Source organism: Sus scrofa, chromosome 4, assembly GCF_000003025.6.
Source record: "Sus scrofa isolate TJ Tabasco breed Duroc chromosome 4, Sscrofa11.1, whole genome shotgun sequence".
Classification (NCBI taxonomy): Eukaryota; Metazoa; Chordata; class Mammalia; order Artiodactyla; family Suidae; genus Sus; species Sus scrofa.
The window spans coordinates 36,927,101-36,954,189 of NC_010446.5; the positions used below are offsets into that span (position 1 = coordinate 36,927,101).

The window sequence follows — 27,089 nt, forward strand, 5'->3', positions numbered from 1 at the left end:
GATTGTTCTTCTCAAATATATTCCTTTGTCTCCTCATTTTGTTTGACTTTCTGTGTTTGAGTCTCTGAATTATGCAAAATAGCTACCTCTCCTGTTCTTAAAGATTTGATCTTGTATAGGAGCATTCCTTGTGTAAACTGCTTGTGCCAGGCTTTGGAAGGCTGGCTAGAGTTGGAGAGGATGTGGATGGAGATGGGGGGCTGTTCCTGGGGCATGTGGCATTGGGGCTGCCTTGGTGGGATGGTTGGAGTGGGCGCCTACCAGGATTTCCCCAGGTATGCCTTTCCAGGGCTACTGTGGCAGGATGGCTGAAGTGGAGTGGGTGCAGGCTAAGGGTTCCTAGGATACACTGCACAGAGATTGAGATTTCTGACCTTCAAGTTATATTATGTGGCTTTGACTCTCTGGCATTAAATTCTACTCTTGGCTTCTGAATTTTGTCACCTTAGCATGATGTAAAAAAATCTTGGGTTCTAATAGTGTCTCTTTAACTTACCAGCACTGTGTTCTTGAACAAGTCATTTCAATGAGCCTCATTTTCATCATCTGTCTAATGATGTCTTCATTACCTATCACTTAGGTTTACTGTATGGATCAAATGAAAATAATAATGAATGTTTAACATTACTGTTTTCTATTGATTTTAAATCTGATAAATCTAGGGTAACATATGTCTAAAAAATATGATGGTACATTTTGAGCAAACTGCATCAAAAATGAGTAGCCCCTTAATAATATATAGAAATAATTTCTTTAAGTTTAAATGGCTTTATCACTGCAATTAAAAGTCAGAGTCAGATGGGTTTAGAAAGAAGGACTCACCACTACTTTCTATCTGGAAGAAATGTACCTTAAATAAAATTAATACAAAATTTTCGTTGAAAGTAAATGAATGGAAAAAGGCATACCACAATTACTAACGTAAAGAATACATTAATGTCAGACAAAACAGGCTTCAGAACAAGGTAACTTGCTATGGATAAAAAGGAATATAACAGTGATAAAAGGATCAGTTCATCAAGAAAGCAAAACAGTCCATAATAATTATGCACCTTATAAAAGAGCTTCAGTAAAAACAAATAAAAAACCAAAAGCGCTTCAGAATACATGAAATAAAAGCTGATAGCACTGAAAAGAGAAGTAGAGAAATCCATAGCTAAAGAGACTTACCATTCTTTCTGTACTCCAATAAGAAAATAGATCAGTTATGACATAGGAAATCTGAACATTATTAGGAATCAAATCAATCTAATTGTTTATAGAATACTTTACCTTACAACTGCACAGTGCACATGGAATATTTACCAAAATGGACCAATCCTGGGCCATAAAACAAACTTCAACAAATTTGAAAGATTTGAAACCATGAAAAATATGTTCTCTGACCATAATAAAAGTAAACTATCAGTCAGTAATAGAAAGACACCTGAAAAATCCCCAAATACATAATTAATTAAACAACAAAATTTTGAAGAGTCCATTGGTCAAAGATTAAGTCCCAAAGGAAAATAGAAATTATGGCGAATTGAATAAAAATAAAAATGCACCATAACAAAATTTGTGGGGTGAAGATAAATAACTCCTTGGAGATAAATTTGTAACATTAAGTGCTTATGTTATAAAAGACTAAAAATTACGAATCAATGATCAAAGCTTCTACCTTAGGAAACTAGAAATTAAGGTCAAAATAAACAAATAATATAATCAATGAAATTGAAAACAGAAAAATGAGAGAGGAGTTCCTTTTGTGGGTTAGCAAGTTAAGGACCTGATGTCCTCTCTGAGGATGCAAGTTCGAACCCTGGCTTGGCTCAGTGAGTTAAGGATCTGATGTTGCGCTAAGTGGTGGCATAGGTTGCAGATGTGCCTCAGATCTGGTATTGCTAAGGCTGTGGTGTAGGCGAGGGCTGCAGCTCCAATACACCCCTGGCCCAGGAACTTCCATATGCTGCAGATGCAGCCACTTAAAAAAAATTAAAGATAAAAGAAAAATAGGGAGTTCCTGTTGTGGCGCAGTGGTTAACGAATCTGACTAGGAACCATGAGGTTGCGGGTTCGGTCCCTGCCCTTGCTCAGTGGGTTGACGATCCGGTGTTGCCGTGAGCTGTGGTGTAGGTTGCAGACGCGGCTCGGATCCCGCGTTGCTGTGGCTCTGGCGTAGGCCGGTGGCTACAGCTCCGATTAGACCCCTAGCCTGGGAACCTCCATATGCCGCAGGAGCGGCCCAAGAAATAGCAACAACAACAACAAAGACAAAAAGACCAAAAAAAAAAAAAAAAAAAAAAAAAGAAAGAAAAATAAGAGAAAATCAATGAAAATAAAGGCTAGTTCTTTGGGGAAGAAAATCAATGAAATTGATAAACTTTTAACCAAAATTATGATGAAAAATGTAAGAAGATGTAATTGATCAATATCACAAATAAAAGTGGGTACACTAGTTGGCACAACATTGTAAATCAACTATACTTTAATAAAAACATTTTTTTAAAGTGGGGAATTCAATATAGATACTACAGACATTCAAAGGAAAATGAGAGAATTTTACAATCAATTTTATGTCCATAAACTTAATAATTTAAATGAAATGAACATATTCCTTGAAAGATACAAATTTCTAATGCTAACTCAAAAGAATATGTATAACCTGAATAGCCTTAAGTCTATTAAAGAGGTTGGATTCGTAGTTTAAAATCTTCTCACATCATACTTAATGATGAGAAACTAGAGTTTTCCCACTAAGATCAGGTACCAGACAAGGATATCCCCTCCTACCAATTCTTTTCAACATGGTAGTGAAAGTCTTTGCTAATGCATACAGCAAGAAAAGGAAATAAAATTTATACAGACTGGGAAGACATAAAGCTGTTTTTGTTCAGAGGTGCCGAGATCATCTATATAGAAAATCTGAAAGAATCAACAATAAATCTCCTGGAACTAATAAGCAGTTATAGCAAGATTGCTGGATACAAGGTTAACATACACATGTCAATTGCTTTCCTATATACTAATAATAGCACATGGAATTTGAAAATAAAAACACAGAGTTCCTGTTGTGGGTCAGTGGTAATGAACCTGACTAGTATCCATGAGAATGTGGGTTCGATCCCTGGCCTCGCTTAGTGGGTTAAGGATCTGGCATTGCCCTGAGCTGTGGTATAGTTCACAACCACAGCTTGGATCCTGCGTGGCTGTGTCTGTGGTGTAGGCCAGCAGCTGCAGCTCTAATTCGACCCCTAGCCTGGGAATTTTCATATGCTGCAGTTGCAGCCCTGAAAAGCAAATAAATAAATAAATACACAACACCATTTATCATAATAATACCACTTACCATAATAAAAACATTAGTATCATTAACATCCCCTAAAATGAAAATTTTGGTACAGATCTAATAAAATATGTTCAAGATTTATGTGAGGAAAACTGTAAAACTCTAATGAAGTTAAAGAACTAAATAGAGATATTCTGTGTTCATGGATTCAAGACTCAATATTGTCAAGATACCAGTTTTTCCCAACTTGATTTAAAATGGGCCAAAGACCTTAACAGACACCCCACCAAAGAAGATAATAGAAACAGCAAATTAGTATATAAAAGATGGTCCACATTATATGTCATCAGGAAAATGCAAATTGAAACAACAGTGAGATGCCACTACATACCTATTAGAATGGCCGAAGTCCAGAACACTGACAGCACCAAATGTTAAGGAGGATGTGGAATAACAGGAACTTACATGCATTGCTGGTGGGAATGCAGAAATGCTACAGCCACTTTGGAAGACGTTTTATTTTGATGGTTTATTGCAAAACTAAACATACTCTTACCATACATTACAGCAATCATACCCCCAGTATTTACCCAAAGGAGTTGAAAACCTATACATGGATGTTTATAGCAGCTTTATTCATAATTGTCAAAACTTGGAAGCAACTAAGATGAACTTCATTAGTTTAATGGATAAACTGTATATCTAGACAATGGAATATTATTGAGTGGTAAGAAGAAATAAGCTTTCAAGGCACAAAAAAATACATGGAGGAACATGTTTCTAAGTGAACGAAGCCAATCTGAAAAAGGCTACATACTGTGTGCTTCCAACTGCATAACATTCTGGAAAAGGCGCAACTGTGGAGACAAAAGATTAGTGGGTACTAGGGGTTCCGGGGGCCAGAAATGAATAGACAGAGGATAGAGGATTTTTAGAGTAGTGAAAATACTTTCTATGATATTATAATGATGGGTATATGTCATTACATATTTGTCCAAACCCATAGAATGTACATTACCAAGAGTGAACCTTAAAGTAAGCTATGGATCTGGGGTGATTATGACGTGTCCGTGTAGGTTCATGCTTGGTTAAAAAAAAAAAAAAAAAAAGTACTATTCTGTAAGCGATGTTGATAAGGGGGGAGGCTGTGCATATGTAGGGGCAGGAGATATATGGGAAATCTCTGTACCTTCCTCTGTTCAAACTGCTCAAAAAGTAAGTCTTGAGGAGAAAAATTCCCTCAAAGAAAAATCTAGGTCCATATCACTTCATTGGTGGTTTCTATTCAAGCATTTAGAGATGAAGTAATACTAATTTATGAAAACTTTTCCAAAAAAGAAAGAAGACGGGATCAATTTCCAGCTCATTTTGTGACGCCAGCATTATCCTGATACCAACACTAGATAAAGAAATTTCAAAGAAAAGCTTACAAACTAATATCCCTCGTGAATGTAGACAAAAATTTTCAAAAAAGCAAACTGAATCTAAGAATACAAAACATATTAATAGTGCAGCATGTTTTAGAGGAAAACATACACGGAAATCCTCATGACCTTGTATAGGCATTGGTGTTTTACATAAATGACACCAAAAGCATAAGCAACAAAAATAAATAAAAATTAAAACCCTTTATGGGAGTTCCCGTCGTGGCGCAGTGGTTAACGAATCCGACTAGGAACCATGAGGTTGCGGGTTCGATCCCTGGCCTTGCTCAGTGGGTTAAGGATCCGGTGTTGCCGTGAGCTGTGGTGTAGGTTGCAGACACGGCTTGGATCCACCGTTGCTGTGGCTCTGGCGTGGGCCAGTGGCTACAGCTCTGATTAGACCCCTAGCCTGGGAACCTCCATATGCCACGGGAGCGGCCCAAGAAATGGCAAAAAGACAAAAAAAAAAAACAAAAAACAAACCCTTTATGGTCTAAAAGACACTGTCAAGAAAATTAAAAGACAACCCACACAATGGGAGAAAATATTTGGCAATTACATATCTGATAAGGAATGTGTATCTAGACCGTGTAAAGAACTCATACAACTCAACAATAGAAAGATAATCTAGTTAAAAATGGACAGAGGATCTAAATAGAGAATATGTAAAAATGAACAATATGCTTATGAAAAGATGCTTAGCATCTTTAGTCATAAGGGAAATGCATTTAACACGGGGGGTTGGACAGGGGATTAGAGACAAGATGGCTGCGTAGAAGGACTGAAACTTGCCTCCTCTCACAAAACACCAAAATCACAACTAACTACTGAACAACTATCAGGAAACTACCAAAAAAGATATCTTACACCCAAAAGACAAAGAAGAAGCCACCATGAGACAAGAGGGGTGCTTTCCCCATGTAAGTTATCCCATACCCACCAGGTGGGCCACCCATAAAACTGGAAAATAATTACATTGCAGAGGTTCTCCCACAGGAGTGAGCGTTCTGAGCCCCACATCAGGTTCCCCACCCAGGGGTCTGGCATTGGGAGGAGAAGCCCTCAGAGTGTTTGATGTTGAGGGCCAGCAGGGCTGGTGTGCAGGAGCTCCACAGGATCGGGGGAGACAGAGGCTCCACTCTAGGAGGGTGCGCACAAGGTTTCATGTGCACCAGGCTCCAGGGCAAAGCAGAGATGTCCTAAGAATCCGAGTCAGAGCTGCCTGAGGGTCTTGGGGGGGGGGGTCTCCTGGGAAAGCGGGGGGCGGCTGTGGCTGTGGGGGCAGGACACTGGAGGTGGAGGTCCTGAGAGTAGTCATCAGCATGCCTGCAGTTATTCTAGCAGCCTGACCAAGTTTTTTGGTTAGTTCTTTTTCTGTTTGTGTTTATTTTTAACCCATTTTATGACTGAAAATACTGAGGCTGATTTTTTTTCTCATTATTCCTCCTTAAATAAGTGACTTTTCTGTATTTGGCTTGTTAATCTGTAAAATGGAGATCATAGCTGATACAGGATTGTTGAGAGAACTAAGGATGTACCAAAAGGCTGGAAGTAGCTTCAAAATTGTGACTCAGAGTTCTTACTCTCTCTTGTGCAAAGAGAAGGTGGAGGCAGAGCTTCCAAATAAGAGCTGGAGGTAATATTGCTCTAGTGTTTAGGCAGTAATTGTCCTAAAGGGTGATTTTCTTTAATATTTTTTTCCTTTATTGTTTGTCCTCTAATAGTGTCTCAATCGTGAGCAAGGTATTCAGTGGATCAAAAAAGAAAGACTTCCAACATTTCTGGAAAGTGATTGCTACTTTGAATACAGGTATTGTAGTACCATCAATATATATGTATTTTTAAATGCTTTTTTTAAACCAAAAATCCTTTTTTCACACTTAGTAAAATTGTACCCCTGTAAATCCATTGACGTTTATATTTCACTTGTTATATAGTGTAAGAGTGAGAGGTTATTGGTAAAAGTCACTTAACTTCCAAAGAAATTTCACAGAAGTGATACCTAATAAATGTACTCCAGTTCTGCTTCTTTGATCATTATATTTAAAAAACTTTTCTACTTGTGGCAAAAGTATTTATGTGCAAGGTGCTAAAAAAAAAAATGAGTATGTGTCATAAAAAAAAATGTCGTAATGCACGGCCATGTTTTTCTTTTATGCTCCCTGACTTTTAAAATTGTAAGTACCTAAACATTCTGAAATTTTGCTAAAATTAGACTTTTGATTAGAACAACCATTATTTTAAATAAAATAAATGTAAAGCTGAATAAGTATTAAGTAGTTAGCAGTTCTATCAATAAGCCATTAATTTTAGCAGATCCTAAGAGAATCATCCTGCAGAGTTAGGAGGGGAGGTTGGTTTGAATATATAAAATTAAATTTTAGGTTTTTTTTTTCTTTTCTGAATTCTACCATATTTGAAACTTATCTCAAGTTTGTTTCATTTCTAAAATGCAGGTTAGCCAAATTGGTTTCACAAGTAAGATGGAGTGAATCAGGCATGAATATCATACTAGGTACAGATTTTTCTCCCTGGGTCCTGAGAAAACCACCCAGTCCACCACCTCCTCCTGTTGAAGAAGATGATGTTTTAATTAAGAAAAAGTTCTACATTTCTCTTGGAGAGGTAAAAGTGTGTTTCTTTGTGACTTGGCATTTCATTGAAACTTCTCATTTTAGGGTCATGTATTTCATTTGTACTACTCGAATAGGAAAATGATTTCAAATACTTCTAAAGCACATTTAGCAAAAATTCTTTGGGATTTATGCTGACTTACTTGCCCTCCACTCTTTCACCTGAAATGTAGTTAGAATTATCATCCCGGAGTTCCCGTCGTGGCGCAGTGGTTAACGAATCCAACTAGGAACCATGAGGTTGCGGGTTCGGTCCCTGCCCTTGCTCGGTGGGTTAAGGATCCGGTGTTGCGTGAGCTGTGGGGTAGGTCGCAGACACGGCTCGGATCCTGCGTTGCTGTGGCTCTGGCGTAGGCCGGTGGCTACAGCTCCGATTCAACCCCTAGCCTGGGAACCTCCATATGCCACGGGAGCGGCCCAAGAAATGGCAAAAAGACAAAAAAAAAAAAAAAAAAAAAAAAAAAAAAGAATTATCATCCTCATGTGTAAAAAGGAAAAATGCAAAATTGAAGGACATGCCCAGTGTTGCCTGGAAAACAAGGGTTTCACTGTTCATTCCAAATTTTTTATTATTTGGATTTTATAATTTTTGTACAAAACAATGATGAACTGTGTCTCCTTCTCCCTATTGTTAAGGTTATTCCTCAATAATAAAATACATTATTGTTTAACTGTTTTCACATGCATTTGTCCTCCATGATTGGAGAATGTTGGGTTGTATGAGTATGTTTGAAAGAGATCAAATGTCCTTTTGTAGAATCTTGGTAGAGTGAAAACTCTTGTTTGATTTTTGACTTTGCTGAGGAGGAAAAATTTTCTTCTACCCTGTAAGGTTCTTTGGCTGGTGTAATAAAACAGTTGACATAAGACAGAGTAACAGGAAAAAAACAAATGTAATTTAGTATGTGTGGAAGCCCTACAAGAACATGAGACCCAAGAGCAAGTTGGGCAGATGAGGCTTATGTGCCATCCTGAGCTAAGGAATGGTATGGGGCCTGGAGCTTCAGAGGAGAGGAAGGTAATTCACAGGACTATAAGAAGACCAGATATTTGGTAATTAGATGTTTGCCTGCCATATGGATAGGTTGGTCATTCAGGTAAAAGTTATCTCTGGTAGGAATTCTCTTGTGGCACAGTGTGTTAAGCATTCGACATTGGATCCTCACAATAACTTGCCGTGACCTGCAGTGGCTTGGGTTGCGGTTGTGGTGTGAGTTCAATCCCTGGTCCGGGAACTTCCACATAGTGTGGGTGTGGCCAGAAAGAGATGTTATCTCTGGTAATAGCTCTCTTTGAGCCCGGGCCCCCTATCTAAATTCTTTTAAGTAGTTAAAGGAGAGATGGAAGTTTTTCTCCAGTCTGCTGGGTGTTAATTTCCTTTGCCTCATAATAATAGACACACCAAAGTGGCATATTTTGGGGTCATGGAGTCTGCTTCTCTCATTCTCTAATTATCGTATCTTCTCTCTGGTAACATATTCCAATGCACAATACAAAACCAGGAATTGTAAATATGCTACCCATGTGTTGCCGTTACCCTATTTTACATTCATGACAGACATTGCTAATCAATCATGGCAATTTTCCTGCTGAGCTTGGACTTGGCTCCAAATTCTTTTCAACACAGCATTCTAAGCAGGCACTTCCAATTGATCAAAGATGTCATATAAGATTAAAACTATTTGCCATCCCTTTTGGAGTGGATAGTCTTATCTTATTTGAACATTTTTTTTCATGTGTAAGCTCCTATCTGATTTTGTCATTTGGCAATTCTATCAGTAATATTTGGCAAAAATGTTAAAAATTATGCCAGTTCCATTATTTCTGCTGAAGAATGCTCAGGGATGTGCCAAAGGCACATTTTTCTCCTCTCTCTTATTTTTTTTAGGTACTTTTTTTTCCCCTAACTTATGTATTATATATAGTATTGTTAAGAATGTCAAAAAAGTATGTACTGATAGTAAAAGTCAGTAAATGTCCAAAGAAAGAATAAACCTGGGGGAATAAATTCCAATTCCTTACATGTAAATTGGATCAAATATGAAAGAATAAAAACCAAACTAATTTACTTCTGCTGTTTACTTGAATAATATTTAACTATATATTTTCCTTTTAATAGCTTTTGCACTTTGAGGATTCAGTATTCTTTGGGCCCTCAAATCCTTAAACCATGACCATATAGAGAGATTAATCTTTATGCTAATTGGTTGTATTTCTTCGAGTCTTATGTTATACCATCTAAACACATACAGTTGACCTATCTTTTAAGAGTATAAAGTGGAATAGTTAACTGCTTTTATGTCTGGATAACTACTTCTTTTCCCCTGTCTTGCACTATCTCATTTTTTGTGTGTGTGCAGTTGAAATAGCAAGGACTCTTGTGTGTTAGTCTTTCTCAAATTCATTGAAATTCCTGAAACATTTTGGCTTCATCTCAGTGCTTAGGATACTGCTTGGAATAAAGTAGCCATTCAGTAAATATGTTGAATGAACATATAATTAATAATAAATGACTTGGTTTTAGAGGAAATGAAGGAAAATTAGATTCAAAACTTTTATCTACCGAGGAAACCTTACCTCTAAGAGGGACAGTGATGATACAGATGGCACCTGACATTTCTCTCGCTTGCTTTTGGTCTTATTGTGTGGCCTGACTTGCTCTGCTGATTGTGCAGAATAGTCAGGGCATGGTATCTATTCCATTTGAGCCTTGGCTGTTCTGTGAGTGTTCCTTAAGCTAAGGGCCAACCAGCTGACGTGGTTGGAGTAAGGAGAAATGAGGGTAACGCCAGACACTCCCTTCTCTGCTTCTGTTGAACAACTTGGATTATCCTGGAAAAGTAGGTGAGGACATTACTAAGAGAAGTGGCAAGAGGAATTTTCCCAGGAAATCTGAGGTGGAGTTTCTTAGGATTGGGGTCCTAGAAGCTGCAGGCCATGTTGGGAATTGGGTCAGCTGGCTCAGTAGTACCCAAAAGAAAGGAAAAATGGAGGGCTCCGTCCAGGGGCAGGTGAGTTAGGAACCAGCCTCCAGGAAGCATCCAACCCAAGCAAAGCTGTGAAAACTGAGAGTTGAGCACAGAGGTTTCCAGTGCTACTAAGAGTAAGTCTTTGTCATATTCGTGAGGAAATGTTAAAGACCCCGAGCCAGGCCAGACAGAATTGAGGGCATGAAATAATTGAGAAAGTTGTAAATGGGAGCAGCTGGCAAAAGATGCATCCAAAGACGGATGAGCCATGATAACTGCTAAGTTAAAGTTAGATGGCATGAATTTATAGTGAAGCCAGGAAGTAGGGTTGCATGCTTCTGGTGGAAGAGTGAAGAATATGATGGGTATTGGGCCCATTTTTTTTTCCCTTTGGCCTTCTAATAGGGAAAAAGTCTACATTGAAATTTCTTTCCCATTATTCTCAGCTAATTAATTTTTCTATGTACAACATTCTTTTTTTATGGCATAATTTTCCTTTTACATATTATGCTATACAAATGGAATAATGAATTGTCCATGTTTGTGGTTGGAAGAACACTGCTGATCTCATGTTAAACAAATGTGTTCCTTTCTTCCTAGGCTTCCTATACTCAAACAAAAGATTGGTTTGCATTAGCAAAACAAAGCCAGCAGACAGTATCAACTTTTTCATTACCATCTTATATACTCCATCACAAAACTGAATCACCAGTTATTTCAAGTGTTTCTGGTAAGTTAAAAAGGATAAGAATGACCTCACAACTCCACTTAAAGTCTTTTGTTGCTGTTGTTCTAAACTTACAGTATAACATTTGGTGGATGAAGAAGAAAAATTAATCTAATTATCTCTCCTTCCAATTCCACTTTCTATTGTTTTTTAAGAAAGAGCCTAGTACAGTGAAAAGAGGATGGGTTTAGAAATCAACTCTGATGCTTATTAGTTTGTGACTTCATTAAATTATTCCACCTCTGGGAGCCTTGTTTTCATCATCTGTAAAGATTAAAATGATAACATACATACTAAACACATAGAAACACCTGGCCTAGGGCTTGGTATCTAATAGGCAGTCAATAAATGTTTGTCTTTATTTCCTATTACAGTTTATAAATTCTTATTAGTAAGCCTTTAAAATAAAGTGGGGAACTAGTCACTTATGATGGAGCATGATAATGTGAGAAAAAAGAATATACACATGTATGTGTAACTGGGTCACCATTCTGTTCAGTAGAAAAAAAATAAAAGGTAAAAAAATAAAAAGAAAAAAAGGTTAAAAAATAAAAAATAAAAATAAAATAAAGTGGGTGCAGCCTTTCTTCTTGAAAGTAAATAGTGAGTCACAGAAGTTGAGTTTCCTTCTGCTTTTAAGGTGAGACTCTTTTTCACCTTGAAAAGTAAGTAAATTTCTACTGTGGGGAACTTTTGTGGGTGACACAAACTTTTCATAAATAAAAGGAATTTCCAGAAATGGGAGTAACTGACATATGACATTGTTAGAGGAAAAAAAATCTAGCACTGGGATTCAGGAGAGGAACTCAGCAATTCACTAATAGTTCTTTTTTTTCTTTTCTTTTTTCTTTTTTTTTCTGGCTTTTTGGCTTTTTGCCATTTCTATATGGAGGTTCCCAGGCTAGGGGTCTAATCGGAGCCATAGCCACCGGCCTATGCCAGAGCCACAGCAACGAGGGATCCGAGCCGTGTCTGCGACCTACACCACAGCTCACGGCAACACCGGATTGTTAACCCACTGAGCAAGGCCAGGGATCGAACCCGCAACCCCATGGTTCCTAGTTAGATTCGTTAACCACTGCACCACCACGACGGGAACTCCCACTAATAGTTCTTTATGTAATTCTTCTGCAAAGTATAGGCAAGCAACCTCTGGGGGTAATAAGTCTAGATTCTCTGGAATTGAACCTAAATCTAGGTAAAGAGGAACTTTTTCAATAGTCTAATTGAAAATTGCTGAATTTACAGATTTCTTAGTATTTCCCCCAAGCAGTAAAGTAGAAAATTGGAGAGTAAAGTTAGTAAACAGGAAGAGAAAGGATAGCAGGAGGGCAGGGAGGAGAAATGCCAGCCTAGCGCCTACCTCCAAGTCTATGGGGTTGAGTGGAATATCCTTTCGCAGGGGATACTGAGGAAATTTGGTGTATTTATTTTCAATTAAAATCATAATGAAACATTTCCATTAAGATGTGAAACCTCTCACTGAGAAAACTGAGGACACATGGATCAGAGTTTTCCAGATCCACAGCTTTGCAAGGGGTAGATTTTCCATGTGAAATAAAGCTCTGATACCAGCTATTTCACTGATTTCTGAAAGACAAAAAAAAAAAAAAAAAAAAAAAAAAAAAAAAAAGGAGCTAGACTATATCTTTAGAAAAAGTATAAAAGCAATCTTTTTGTAATCATAGCCTTTATAAGGGCCTTCTGCAATTTTAATGATAGGTTGTGAATATAGTAGTAATTAAATCTTTAAAAATTGCTACTATGGAGTTGCTGTTGTGGCTCAGCAGTGATGAACCTGACTAGTAACCATGAGGATGCAGGTTTGATCCCTGGCCTCACTCAGTGGGTAAGGATCTGGCATTGACATGAGCTGTGGTGTAGGCCAGCAACTGCAGCTCCAGTTTGACCGTTTCCATATGCCATGCGTGTGGCCCTAAAAAAAAAATAATAATAATAAACATTGCTTCTGTGATTCTACTTCTGATCTCTTCATCTATCATCTCATCATCTATGGTAGCTAATTTTATTTTACTATATTTTATGAAATATTAAAGCAATACATTTGTGTCATATTTTAGATTCCACATATAAGGGATATCTTACTTTACTTAATATGAAAATTTCTAGTTGCATCCATGTTGCTACAAATGGCATTATTTTATTCTTTTTTACGGCTGAGTGGTATTCCATTGTGCATATGACCACATCTTCTTAATCCATTCATTTACTGATGGACATTTAGGTTGTTTCCATGTCTTGGCTATTGTAAATAGTGCTGCTGTGAATATATGGGTGCATGTATCTTTTTGAATTGTAGTTTTTCCCAGGAGTGGGATTGCTGGATCATATGGTAGAATCTAAAATATGGCACAAACGAACCTATCTACAGAACAGAGACAGACTCACAGATATGGAGAACAGACTTGTGGTTCCTGGGGGGAGGGGAAGGGAGTGGGATGGATAGGGAGTTTGGGGTTGGTAGATGCAAACTATTACATTTAGAATGTATAAACATTGAGGTTCTACTATATAGCACAGGGAACTGTAATCTCTTAGGATAGAACATGATGGAAGATAGCATGAGAAAAAGAATGTGTATGTATGACCAAATCACTGCTGTATATCAGAAATTGGCACAACACTGTAAGTCACCTATGCTTTAATAATAATGAAAAAATAAAATCATCCAAGCCACACACACACAAAAAGCATGTGCAATCATTTGATGTGCACATCCTAATTCTTTTATAGATTTGCCCTTTATCTGTTGACATTATCAGCCTGAAATATTACATCTTAAAAGTATATAACATCTTTTTGAAAATCCTCTTTGTTAAGGATATTGAATATTTAGTTCATCTGCCACCAGCATCCCCTTTCATGTGCAGGGAAGACACAGCTGACCCCTGTTGGTAGTTCTTTTTTGCTGCTGGTCCCAAACGTGGCTTTAGACTCCTCAAGGCACTGGTCCCTACAGTTACTATCTATAAGCCCATTTGCCATCCTAATTCTATAACATCTAATTAATGATTTTTTAAAAACTTTACATTCGTGTATGATCTAATAGTCTTTTCTGATTTAATATAGAAAGTTGTATCTTTGATGATGGAGTTCACCCCAGGACGAAAAGAGGCTCATCTAAAAGCACTGGGTTAATTTCTGCGTTTGAAGAAGATGGGTCTGTATCTCTACAAGACACTCCTTCTCAAGCTCTCCTGAGGATATACCTCGAAAAGCAACAGGATGTTGATAAAAGCCTGACATTGCATTTCTCAACATGTGAAGAATTTTTAAGATCTTATGTAAACTTTATTTTGAGAGCAGCAATTCATCAAATTCTTGGAGTGCCACTTAAAGAAAGTCCAGATTATATAAATTTCAACAATGTAACAGAAGTGGTATTTGAGGAGTGTTTGAGGCTTACCTCTGGCAGGAATGTTTTGCCAAGTGAAATGATTCAAACCATAAAGTCGGAAGAGAGTTTAAAAGAAGCAGTTTCAAAACCTGAGAGTGTTGGAATAGAGAGCAGGGCTGATTGGTGTATTTCTCATAAAACTTATGACATTGGCAACAGAAAGGAGTTTGAAAGATTTAAGAAATTTGTAAAAGGTACATTAGGGGAGAGATATTGGTGGCTATGGATGGATATTGAGAGGTTAAAAGTTCTTAAGGACCCTGGAAGACATCAAAGGTATTTCCATTTTTTTATATTTCAATACTTTAAAAACCAAATTATAGGATATTAATTTGGGTCATTTAAGCACAGGCAGAAGGCCTGAAATAAATATGTAAATGTAATTTATACTTTTAAAGGAATGAATAATAAGATTTAAAAAAAAATATAGATGTTCACTATTTCTGTGATTTCATAGTAGCAGTTATTTAATAGTAGCAGTTATTTGCTTTTTTTTTTTTATGTCTTTTTGCCTTTTCTAGGGCCGCTCCCACAGCATATGGAGGTTCCCAGGCTAGGGGTCTAATCAGAGCTGTAGCCACTGGCCTACACCACAGCCACAGCAACGCGGGATCCCCACCCCACAGAGCGAGGCCAGGGATCGAACCCGCAACCTCATAGTTTCTAGTCAGATTCGTTAACCACTGTGCCATGACAGGAACTCCCAGAAGTTACTTGCTTTTAAACATAGTCTCTTTTCTTATAGATTCTAAACCTGCTTTGAAATTAATCAATTTTATTTTTATAATGTCCCAGTGATGTATTTTTATAGGAAAAAATTTTATCATATATATGCATCCACATTGGCATAAGATACCTCTCATAAATACACCTTTCCTAACAGCCATCTCTATTAACAAATTCTATGATGTTTAATTGGATGCCACTTAGATATTCACATCTGAATGAGATATCTGCTAGATATCATCTCCAGAGCCCTTTGGAGAGGTCTGATGGGTTTCAGGTCTTTGACTGCTCCATATATTTTAGGTCACTCTGAGTCTTAAGAACCTTAAGAGGACCATGCTTTAGGAGAAAGTCCTTATTTTGTCTGTGTTCTCCTGCCCTGAAGCACATCAGCTATCACAGATTGCAGTTCCCATTAAGAGACTGACTGAGTGATTACTAGTGTGACTGAGTCATGCCGGTTCTTTCAGTGGCATTTAGATCATAGAGCTCATCATTGTACATAGTTATAAGAGCAGGGATTACCAAATGATTATTATTGTGAAGCATGACCTGATTGATCCTGGAGTGGAAGGCTACTACTGCTTTTCAAGATACACTGGGGGAGATACATGCAAGCAACCTGCAAGGGTTCTTCAGAATTAATACTCTATTAGTTGCTGTTGGGGCTGTAACAAACTTTGTGGCTTAAAGCAACACAAATTAATTCTCTAACAGTGAGAGGGTTAGAAGTCTATAATAGGTATGCTGAACTGTATTCCTTCTGGATACTCTAGGGGAGCAGTTATTTCCTTGCCTTTTCCGGCTTCTGAGGCCACCTGGTTTCCTTGGTTCGTGGTCCCTTCCGCCTCTTCAAAGGCAGCCACATAACATCTTGTCTCCTCTCTGACCTCTGCTTCTATCCTCACATCTTTTCTTCCCAATGACTCTTACCTTCCTGCCTCCCTCTTAGAAGGACTGCTGTGATTACATTAAGGCCAACTAGATAATCCAGGATAATCTCCTCAAAATCCTAATCACATCTGCACAATCCCTTCTATTACATAACATTCTTAGGTTCTGGAGCTTAGGACCATCTGTGTTAGGGCATTGCTCAGCCTACCAAAAATACCCTTCTCATCCCCATACCTGTGAGAAATGTTTTTATCTCCACATTGATATCCCTGTAACTCACTTTTGGTTTTAAGATAGTTCGTGGTGGAGTTCCCATTGTGGCACAGCGGAAGCGAATCTAACTAGTATCCATGAGGGTGTGGTTTTGACCCCTGGCTTTGGTTAAGGATCCGGTGTTGCCATGAGTTGTGGTGTAGGTTGCAGACGTGGCTTGGAACCTGCATTGCTGTGGCTGTGGTGCAGGCAGTTGGCTCCGACTTGATCCCTAGCCTGGGAACTTCCATATGCCGCAGGTGCGGCTCTAAAAAGCAAAAAACAAAAACCCCCATAGTTCATTACTTGTCGGAAACATTTCGTAAGTGAAAATATTTGGCTAATTGAAAAATGTATTAATGTGCATGCATATGTGTTTTATTTCAGACATCTAGAGAAGATGAAAAAGCGCTATCTAGTGAGCAGTGGAGATTGTTACCTTTCTACAGAAATCTTATCAAAATTCAAACTGCTAGATGGATCTCAGTGGAAGGAAGAACACTTGAAAAATATTCAGACTGAGGTTGTAAAACCCTTACTTCTTTACTGGTAAGAAAATTATGTGGGAGTTCCTGTCGTGCCACAGTGGAAATGAATCCGACTAGGAACCATGAGGTTACGGGTTCGATCCCTGGCCTCCTCAGTGGGTTAAGGATCGGGCGTTGCCATGAGCTGTGGTGTAGGTCGAAGACGCGGCTCAGATCTGGTGTTGCTGTGGTTCTGGCGTAGGCCGGCAGCAACAGCTCCGATTCGACCCCTAGCCTGGGAACCCCCATATGCCACGAGTGTGGCCCTAAAAAAACAAAAGACAAAAAAAAAAATGAAAGAAAAGAATGTGAATCAAAGTTATTTGCTTTCACTTGTCTTATGCTAGTTACAAATTATATGTTCGTTTTTGTCTTAAGGATACATAACTTATGAAAATGTAAACTGACAATATTATTATATCTTTGGTCTTCCTTAAGGTACCTTTCCCTTAGGTAATTTGGATGTTTGAGGGTCTTTCAATCCCCGATGAGACTGGATGGCACTTAAATTCCATTTTAACTTTGTGAGCGCGTTCTTCTACAGCTGATCTTTTTACACTCAGGATCTCATCAAATTTGTGTGTGTGTGTGTGTGTGTACACATACATGTGTACATATAGCTTGAGTTAGATTTATCTTCTCAATAAACATTCTGTGCGCACTTGCTGTGCGCCACTGCTGAGCTAAGGTTACAAGGGCAAAACATAGTCCCATCTAGAGATCCTGGTCTAGTGGGAAGAACATACAGGTGAAATGAGTGTAATAAAAGAAAGTGTGGTGAATGCACAGGAGGCAGAGAAGAGGTAATATTTCACCTGGGACTCTAGGGACTCTAAGCAAGAAAAAGAGAATGGACTTAGTGGAGGAAATGTGTGCCGTCTGTGGAGTTCCCAACATGGTGCAGTGGAAACGAATCTGACTAGGAACCATGAGGTTGCGGGTTCAATCCCTGGCCTCGCTCAGTGGGTTAAGGATCCAGCATTGCTATGAGCTGTGGTGTAGTTGCAGATGCAGCTCAGATCTGGTGCTGCTGTGGCTGTGGCTTTGGCCAGCCACTGTAGCTCCGATTAGACCCCTAGCCTGGGAACCTCCATATGCCACAGGGTGTGGCCCTAAAAAGAAAAAAAAAAAAATGTGTGCCATCTAAGGATCAGTGAGCTGTCCATCGTGGCTGTGATGGATCTGATTACATCACTTCTTTCTTTAAATCTTTCACTAGTTACCCCGAAGCTTTCGGTGTAAAGTTTAGATTCCTTTAGTTCGAAAATAAGGTCATCATGATTTGTCTCTTGCCTGCCTCTCTGGCAATATCTCTCATCTAGGTTTTCCAGATTACTTGTATATGTTGTGTTTTTCCATATATAGAGAGAATGCTGTTTATCTTTCTTTAAAAACTTCTATTCTTACATATTTAAGACATGCAGAAACATAAATTACACTAGAATAAGTACCTATATACATACCATCCTACTTAATAAAACATTGCTAATACAGTAGAAGCTTTCCTTTTTTAAAATTTAACTTTTTGAGATAATTGTAGATGTATACAAAGTTGTAAGGTAGAATAATAAGAGATTCTGTATACCTTTCATCCAGTTTCCCCCAGAGGTAACATTTTGCATAATGTGGTACAATATTGCAATGAGGAAATTGACATTGATATAACTCACCAGTCTTTTTTCATATTTTGCCAGTTTTACATGCATTTATTTCTGTGTGTGTATAGTTGGTTCTATATAGTTTTATCCTATGTTTTTGCCATTACAGTCAAGATACAGAGAAGTTGCATTATCACAAGTATCCCTTGTACAGCCCTTTCTAAACATACCTCTTTCCCTCTCCTTTTCTTTTCTTTTTTTTTTTTAAACTCAGTGAATTTGATTATAGTTGTACATCCATCCTCACAACCCAATTTTACATTTCCATCCCAAATACCCAGCCTATCGCTCCCCTACAACCTGTCTCCTTTGGTAACCATCAGTTTTTCAAAGTCTGTGAGTTAGTTTCTGTACTACAAATAAGTTCACTGTAACCTTTTTTTTTTTTTTTTAAATTCCGCAAATAAGTGATAGCATATGACATTGGTGTCTCAGTATAAGATTAACTTCACTTAGCATGATAATCTATAGGTCTATCCATGTTGCTGCAGATGCCGTTATTGCATTCCTTTTTATGGCTCAGTAATATTCCACTGTGTATATGTACCACATCTTCTTTATCCACTCCTCTGTTGATGGACATTTAGGTTGTTTCCATGTCTTGGCTATTGTATATAGTGCTGAAGTGAACAGTGCATGTCTTGGCCATTGTATATAGTGCTGAAGTGAACAGTGCATCTTTTCGAGTCATGGTTTTCTCTGGATAGATGCCCTGGAGTGGGATTGCTGGATAAAATGGTAATTATATTTTTAGTTCTTTGAGGAATGCCCCATACTGTGTTTCATAGTGGTTGCACCAATTTACATTCCTACCAACAGTGTAAGAGGGTCCCCTTTTCTCCACACCCTCTCCAGCATTTATTGTTTATAGGCTTTTTGATGACAGCCATTCTGGCTGTGTAAATTCCGGTACCTCATAGTAGTTTTGATTTCCATTTCTCTAATGATTAGTGATGTTGAATTTCTTTTCTTTTGTTTTTTTTTTTTTGCCATCTGTATGTCTTCTTTGGAGAATTGTCTGTTTAGATCTTCTGCCCATTTTTTGATGGGTTTGTTTGTTTTTTTTGGTATTGAACTACAGGAGGTGTTTATAAATTTTGGAGATTAATCCCTTGGCAGTCGTTTCATTTGCAAATATTTTCTCCCATTGTGTGGGTTATCTTTTCATTTTGTTTAGGGTTTCCTTTGCTGTACAAAAACTTTTAATTTTAATTAGCTCTCACTCGTTTATTTTTGTTTTTATTGTCATTACTCTAGGACGTGGATATGAGAAGATATTGCTGTGGTTTATGTCCAGTAGTATTCGGCTTATGTTTTCCTCTAAGAGTTTTATAGTATCTGGTCTTATATTTAGGTCTTTAATCAATTTTGAGTTTATTTTTGTGTATGGTATTAGGAAGTGTTCTAATTTCATTCTTCTACATGTGGCTGTCTAGTTTTCCCAGTATCACTTACTGAAGAGACTATCTCTTCTCCATTTTATATTCTTGTCTCCTTTGTCATAGATTAGTTCACCGTAGGTGCATGGGTTTCACTTTCCTTTTCTCACTGTCTCTAATTCCTGGAAACTACTACTTTATTATATAAATTAAATAATACAATATGTAATCTTTGGGGATTTTTTTTTTTTTTGTCTTTTTGCCATTTCTTGGGCTGCTCCCGTGGCATATGGAGGTTCCCAAGCTAGGGGTCGAATCGGAGCTGTAGCCACCAGCCTATGCCAGAGCCACAGCAACGTGGGATCCGAGCCGTGTCTGCAACCTACACCACAGCTCACGGCAATGCCAGATCCTTAACCCACTGAGCAAGGCCAGGGATTAAACCCACAACCTCATGGTTCCTAGTCAGATTTGTTAACCACTGCGCCACAACAGGAACTCCATGGGGATTATTTTTTTATTCAGCATAATTTCTTGAAATCCATCCAAGTGTTGTATCAATAGTTCTTTTTCTTTGCTGAGTAGTATTCTATTATATGGATGTTGCACAATCATTCACCCAATGAAGGACATTAAGATTGCTTTCAGTCTTTTTTTTTTTTTTGTCTTTTTAGGACTGTACCTGCAGCATATGGAAGTTCCCAGGCTAGGGGTCAAATCAGAGCTGCAGCTGCTGGCTTATGCCACAGCCACAGCAATGCCAAATCTGAGCCACCTTTGTGACTTATACCACAGTTCACAGCAATGCCAGATCCTTGACCCACTGAGCAAGGCCAGGGATTGAACTCATGTCCTCATGGATACTAGTTGGGTTCATTACCACTGGACCACAACGGGAACTCCTATTTTTAGTCTTTTGATATTACTAATAAAACTGCTATGAATATTCATATGGAGATTTCTGGATGAACATAACTCTTCATTTCTCGGAGATAAATGTCCAAGAGGGAGATTAGTAGATCATATAGTAAGTCTGTTTTTAGTTTCAATAGAAACTGCCAAACTATTTTCCAGAGTTGATGTACCCTTTTGCATTCCCACCAGCAGTGTATTAATGATCCAGTGTTTCTGCATCCTTGCAGTTGTGCGATGTTGTCACAATTTTCTACTTTGGCCATTCTAATAAGTACTCTAGTATCTCACCAATGTTTTACTTTGTAACTCTCCGGTCCTTAATGTGCTGAACACTTTTTTATACGCTTATTTTCCATTTGCATATCCCCTTCAGTGAAATATATGTGTGTTTTGTCCATTTTGTAATTGGATTTTCTTGCTTATTATAAGTTTTAGAGTTCTTTTTATATTATAGATACTAGTCATTAGTGAGATGTATAGTTTGCAAATATTTTCTTCTAGTCTTTAGCTTGTCTTCTTAAAGAAAAGCTTTCCAAAGACGACTTCTTTTTTTTTTTTATTAAAGTGTACTTGATTTACAATGTTTCTTCAATTTCTGTTTACAGCAAAGTGACCCAATCACACACAGTTCCCTGTGCTGTACAATAGGGCCCCAGTGCCCATCCATTCCAAATGTAACAGTTTGCATCCAAAAACCTTAAACTGCCTGTCCATCCCCCCTTCCTCCTCCCCCCAGGAATCACAAGTCTGCTCTCCTTGGCCGTGATCTGTTTCTGTTTTGTAGATAGGATCATCTGTCCCATATTTTAGATTCCACATATAAGTGATATCATATGGTATTTGCCTTTTTCTTTCTGGCTTACTTCACTTAGTATGAGAATCTCCAGTTCCATCCATGTTGCTGCAAATGGCGTTCATTTATGTTTTTATGGCTGAATAGTATTCCATTGTTTTTATGGCTGAGTAGTATTCCATTGCATTCCATTCCAACATATCTTTTTTTTTTTTTTTTTTTGCTCTTTTTAGAGCCGTATCCATAACATATGGAGATTCCCAGGCTAGGGGTTGAATTGGAGCTATAGCTGCCAGCCTACACCACAGCCACAGCAAAGCCAGATCCAAGCTGTGTCTGAGACCTACACCACAGCTCATGGCAACACCGGGTCCTTAACCCACTGAACGAGGCCAGGGATCAAACCTGTGTCCTCATGGATGCTAGTCAGCTTCATTTCCGCTGTGCCACGATGGGAACTCTGGTACCACATCTTCTTAATCCATCCATCTGTTGATGAACATTTAGGTTTTTTCCATATCTTGGCTAGATCAATGGAATAGATAGAAAGCCCAGAAATAACCCAAGCACCTATGGTCAGCTTTATCTATGATAAAGGAGGCAAGAACATACAGTGGAAGAAAGATAGTCTCTTCAATAAACAATGCAGGCAAAACTGGAAAGCTACATATAAAAGAATGAAAATAGAACACTATCTAACACCATACACAAAAATAAGCTCATAATGGATTAAAGACCTAAGTATAAGGCCAGATACTGTAGAACTCCTAGAGGAAAACATAGGCAGAACACTCTTTGACATAAATCACAGCAGCATCTTGTTTGATCCACCTCCTAGAATAATGACAATAAAGACACAAACCAATGGAACCTAATTAAACTCAAAAGCTTTTGCATAGCAAAGGAAACCATTAAAGAAATGAAATGACAATCCACAGAATGGGAGAAAATTTTTGCAAATGATGCAACAGACAAGAGCCTAAACTCCAAAGTATACAAGCAACCTATCCAACTCAACAACAAAAAAACCAAACAATCCAGCTGAAAAATGGGAAAAAATCCTAAAAAAGGTAATTCTCCAAAGAATGCCCAACAGGCACATGAAAAAATGCTCAACATCTCTACTTATTAGAGAAAAGCAAATCAAAACTACAATGAAGTACCACCTCACACCAGTCAGAATGGCCATCATTAACAAATCAACAAATAACAAATGCTGGAGAGGAACTGGAGAAAAGGGAACCTTCCTACACTGTTGGTGGGAACGTAAATTGGTACAACCACTATGGAAAACAGTATGGGGGTACCTCAGAAAACCAAATATAGAACTACCATATGATCCAGCAATCCCACTCCTAGGCATATACACAAAGACTTTTTAAAAGAGCCTTTTAGAGCTTCTGAGTTGGTGAACATGTAGAGGTGCTGGAAGGTGGTGTGCGCGCGCGCGCGCGCGCGCACACACACACACACACACCTTTCCTTGTGCATCTCTTCCATCTGGTTGTTCCCAAATTACATCCTTTTATAAGAAGCCAGTAATCTAGATTAAGGAAACAAATAGAAATATTGTAGATAATGGGAACCAGAATTCTCATCAATGTGGAGGAGAGTTACAAATACACAAGAGAACAGACTGAATCACGTGGTATAGAACTGGATTTAGAGGTGCAAATGGAAAATGCCACTTTCATAAATTCATGTTACCATAGTCAATTATGAAGACTAATTCACTGACAAAACAGGACAAATCAAACAACAGAAGACCATCCAAACAAGAAAGAAAACAACTTGCAAGAGAAAATCTGAATCATGTGTTAGAATTTTCCCTGGTTGCCGGGGGGTGGGGGGTGGGGGTGTGTCGGTGGGAGGGGGGAGTATTTCGGGTGACTCTCCAAATGAAGGGTTAGGGTTCCACATAAGTTTTACTCTGTATGCTTCATTAGAGTAGAAGCAGTTATATCCTCTTGGGCTAAGTTTATCCAACTAATGCAAACTTTCCTATGTCAGATATTGCTGCCTACACCGCTATTAATGCTAAATATAAACCATATCTGAGAGATTAAAAAAAAAAGTTCTGTCATAGACCAAAATTTTTAAGCTTTGATGAGGTCCAGTTTTCCAACCTTCCTTTTATGGATTATGCCTCTGGTGTTAAACCTAAGAGCCTCTTTGCCTAGTGCTTTATTCTGAAGATAGTCTCCTATGTTTTTGGGTTTTTTTTCCTAAAATCCTTGTAAATTTATGTTTTACATTTAAACCCATGGTCTATTTGGAACTAATTTTTATTTCAGGTGTAAGGTTTAGGTGAGGGTTCAATTTTGGTTTTTTTTTCCTTGCTTATAGATATCCAGTTGTTCGTCCTCATTTATTTAAAAGGCTATTTGTCCTCTTTCCTTCTTTTCTGTTTTTCACTAACAGGAAAAGCAAATTGTATAGATTCACATAACTACCACGACAATCACTGTACAAACAATTCTATCACCTTAAGATGCTCTTGGAGTTTCCTGGTGGCCTAGCAGTTAAGGATCTGGCATTGGCACTGCTCAGATCACTGCTGTGGTGCAGGTTCAATCCCTGGCCCAGGAACTTCTCCATGCCGTGCAAGTCCTCCACTCCTAATGCTTAGCAACTGCTGATCTGTCCTTTGTCACTATAGTTTTACCCTTTTTGGAATGTCCTACAGTTAAATTATACAGTATTAACTTTTTTTTTTTTTTTTTTGTCTTTTTGTCTTTTGTTGTTGTTGTTGTTGTTGCTATTTCTTGGGCCGCTCCCGCGGCATATGGAGGTTCCCAGGCTAGGGGTTGAATCGGAGCTGTAGCCACCGGCCGACGCCAGAGCCACAGCAACGTGGGATCCGAGCCGCGTCTGCAACGTACACCACAGCTCACGGCAACGCCGGATCGTTAACCCACTGAGCAAGGGCAGGGACCGAACCCGAAACCTCATGGTTCCTAGTCGGATTCGTTAACCACTGCGCCACGACAGGAACTCCAGTATTAACTTTTTAAGACCGACTTCTGGTTGGTTATCATAATGCTCCCAAATTGTTTCATGTGTCGTAGTTCATACATTTTGTTACCTTGACTTTCTAGTTGTTCATTGTTGGTAAATAGAAATATGATTGAGTTTTGTGTGTGCTCCCTCAGTGTTGGAGAGGGCAAAAGCCCTTCCAGTCTCAATCGCTAACCTCAGATGGGCCTGCTGTGCTTCTGTGGCTCCTTTGGTGCTTTTCCATTCTCAGGTCCATCAGGCACTCCCATCTTCTCACCCACACACTAATATTGTGCAGGTCTTAGAGCTGATCTATGGACTCACTTGTATTTTGGAGTTTGTGGGAATCCTTCTCACTTTAACATTTTTGTCTAAATGTCTGTGAATTGGGGGTTGTGTTATCTAGTTGTGCTGTCTTTTTATGCAGGAATTATGAGACCTACTAAAACAATGCCATTTTCCCAGCATCCTCTCTTACCCTTTTTCTTGATCTTGCTAAATCCTGCATATTCTTTAAAATTCAGAATAAAACATAAAGATACACTTAATGTAACCACCACATTGGTTGGGAAATATAGCATTGCCAAGACCTCAAAGATGCCCTCCTGATCCTCACTCCTATTTGGAGGTAACCACTATTTGATTTTGTGATTATCACCTTGATTTTCTTCAAAGTTTTACCATCCATGAATGCAGATAAATCCCTAAACACATTTAAAAAAAAAGAAATTGGGGGGGCTGCACCTGTGGCATGTGAAAATTCCCTGGCATGTGGTTAACGAATCAGAGCTGCAGCTGCTGGCCTACACCACAGCCACAGCAATGTAGGATCTGAGCCACATCTGTGACCTACCTCACAGCTCATAGCAAGTCAGGATCCTTAACCCGCTGAGTGAGGCCAGGGATCAAACCTGCATCCTCATGGATACTAGTCAGGCTTGTTTCCACTGAGCCACAATAGGAACTCCTAAACACATATTTTTGTATCTGTTTAGTCTACAATTTTATAAAAATAGAATTGTGTTGTATGTACTCTTTTGTGTCTTCTATCAACATTATATTTGTAAGATTTGACTGTAACTGTATTTAAGTTTTGAATTTCAGCTTTCATGAATTGCCTGTTTATCTTCTTTATGCATTTTTCTGTTAGGAGATATATAGATGTGTGTGTGTGTGTGTGTATACCACACACATCTACATGCACATGTATCTATATATGTGTGTTTATGTATATATACAAACACACGCATGTTTCATGTTTCCAAACACATGTATTGGATACAGTTCCCTTGGGGGTATTATGTGGCAAATATCTTCTCCCACTCTTTAGAGCTTGAGAAATAAGATGAGCACAATCAACATTCATGAGAACTTGTATGATGGAAGTATGAAAAAGAATAATACCAGTTTAGGATTGACTGATGAAACATAGTCCACAATGTTTGATGAATTCACATTGTGGTTAATAAATTAATGCAATGAATGTAATAAGAATGCAGGATTAGGAGTTCCCATTGTGGCGCAGTGGTTAACGAATCTGACTAGGAACCATGAGGTTGCAGGTTTGATCGCTGGCCTCACTCAGTGGGTTGGGGATCCGGCGTTGCCGTGAGCTGTGGGGTAGGTCACAGATGCGGCTCGGATCCTGCACTGCTGTGGCTGTGATGTAGTAGGCCGGTGGCTACAGCTCCGATTCGACCTCTAGCCTGGAAACCTCCATATGCTATGGGAAGCGGCCCTAGAAAAGGCAAAAAAGACAACAACAACAACAAAAAAGAATGCAGGATTAAAATAGTAGGGGCAGTAGGGACTTATGGAGTCATATGAATGTACTGTAATGATGGGAGTTAGAAAATTGAGATACCTGGATTTCCTGTCCAGCACATGTATGGTTTATTGGATAGGGATCTTGTAAATATGCCCACTTACTGGTTGGCCTGAAAATAAGAGGTAATTTGGGATAATTTCAAGTCTGCAAGTAAAGATTTTGCAATGTAGTGTAAAATGACCACCCAGGTCTTGAAAGGGTGGTTTCTGATCCTAAACTAATTATGGATCTGGATTCTCTTTCACTTTAACCTGTGTTTACATCAGAAGAAGTATCAACCTTCTTATTTTTAAAAGGAGGCAGTTTTCTACCAAAACCTGAAGTATGGAGTGGAAATTCGTTTGGGGGCCAGGCAGCAGGGGGAAAACCTAGTCCAAGAAGCAATTAACAACAGGCCCTGACAGCTGGAGTCAGCGCTCCTGCCAATATAGAGCTTGCCCATTGACTAAGTACCAGAATATCCATCTAATTAAGTGGGGCCTTGATATTGTGCCAAACATTCTTTTTCCTAAATTTCTGGCAGTATTGTTGGTCTTTTACTTATTATATAAATTGTTATAAAATTAATTCTTACTTTTTTTTTTTTTTGGTTGCACACACAGCATATGGAAGTTCCCAGGCTAGGAGTCTAATCAGCGCTGTAGCCTTCAGGCTACACCACAGCCACAGCAATGCCAGATC

The 27,089-nt window shown here is 38.5% G+C and overlaps 1 protein-coding gene across 7 annotated transcripts in view; it reads left to right on the top strand.

Moving 5' to 3' along the window:
- The window catches only part of RGS22 (regulator of G protein signaling 22), a 159,081-nt gene that overhangs the window by 43,296 nt on the left and 88,696 nt on the right, over positions 1–27,089 (top strand). For 6 of the 7 annotated variants that reach the window (XM_021089055.1, XM_021089056.1, XM_021089052.1 and 3 more), the window contains exons 5-9: positions 6,417–6,502; positions 7,149–7,317; positions 10,895–11,024; positions 14,112–14,715; positions 16,699–16,860. In XM_021089055.1, coding sequence (XP_020944714.1) covers positions 6,417–6,502; positions 7,149–7,317; positions 10,895–11,024; positions 14,112–14,715; positions 16,699–16,860 — 1,151 coding nt within the window. The remainder of the gene's footprint in view (positions 1–6,416; positions 6,503–7,148; positions 7,318–10,894; positions 11,025–14,111; positions 14,716–16,698; positions 16,861–27,089) is intronic. The other variant, XM_021089057.1, reaches the window with a different exon arrangement.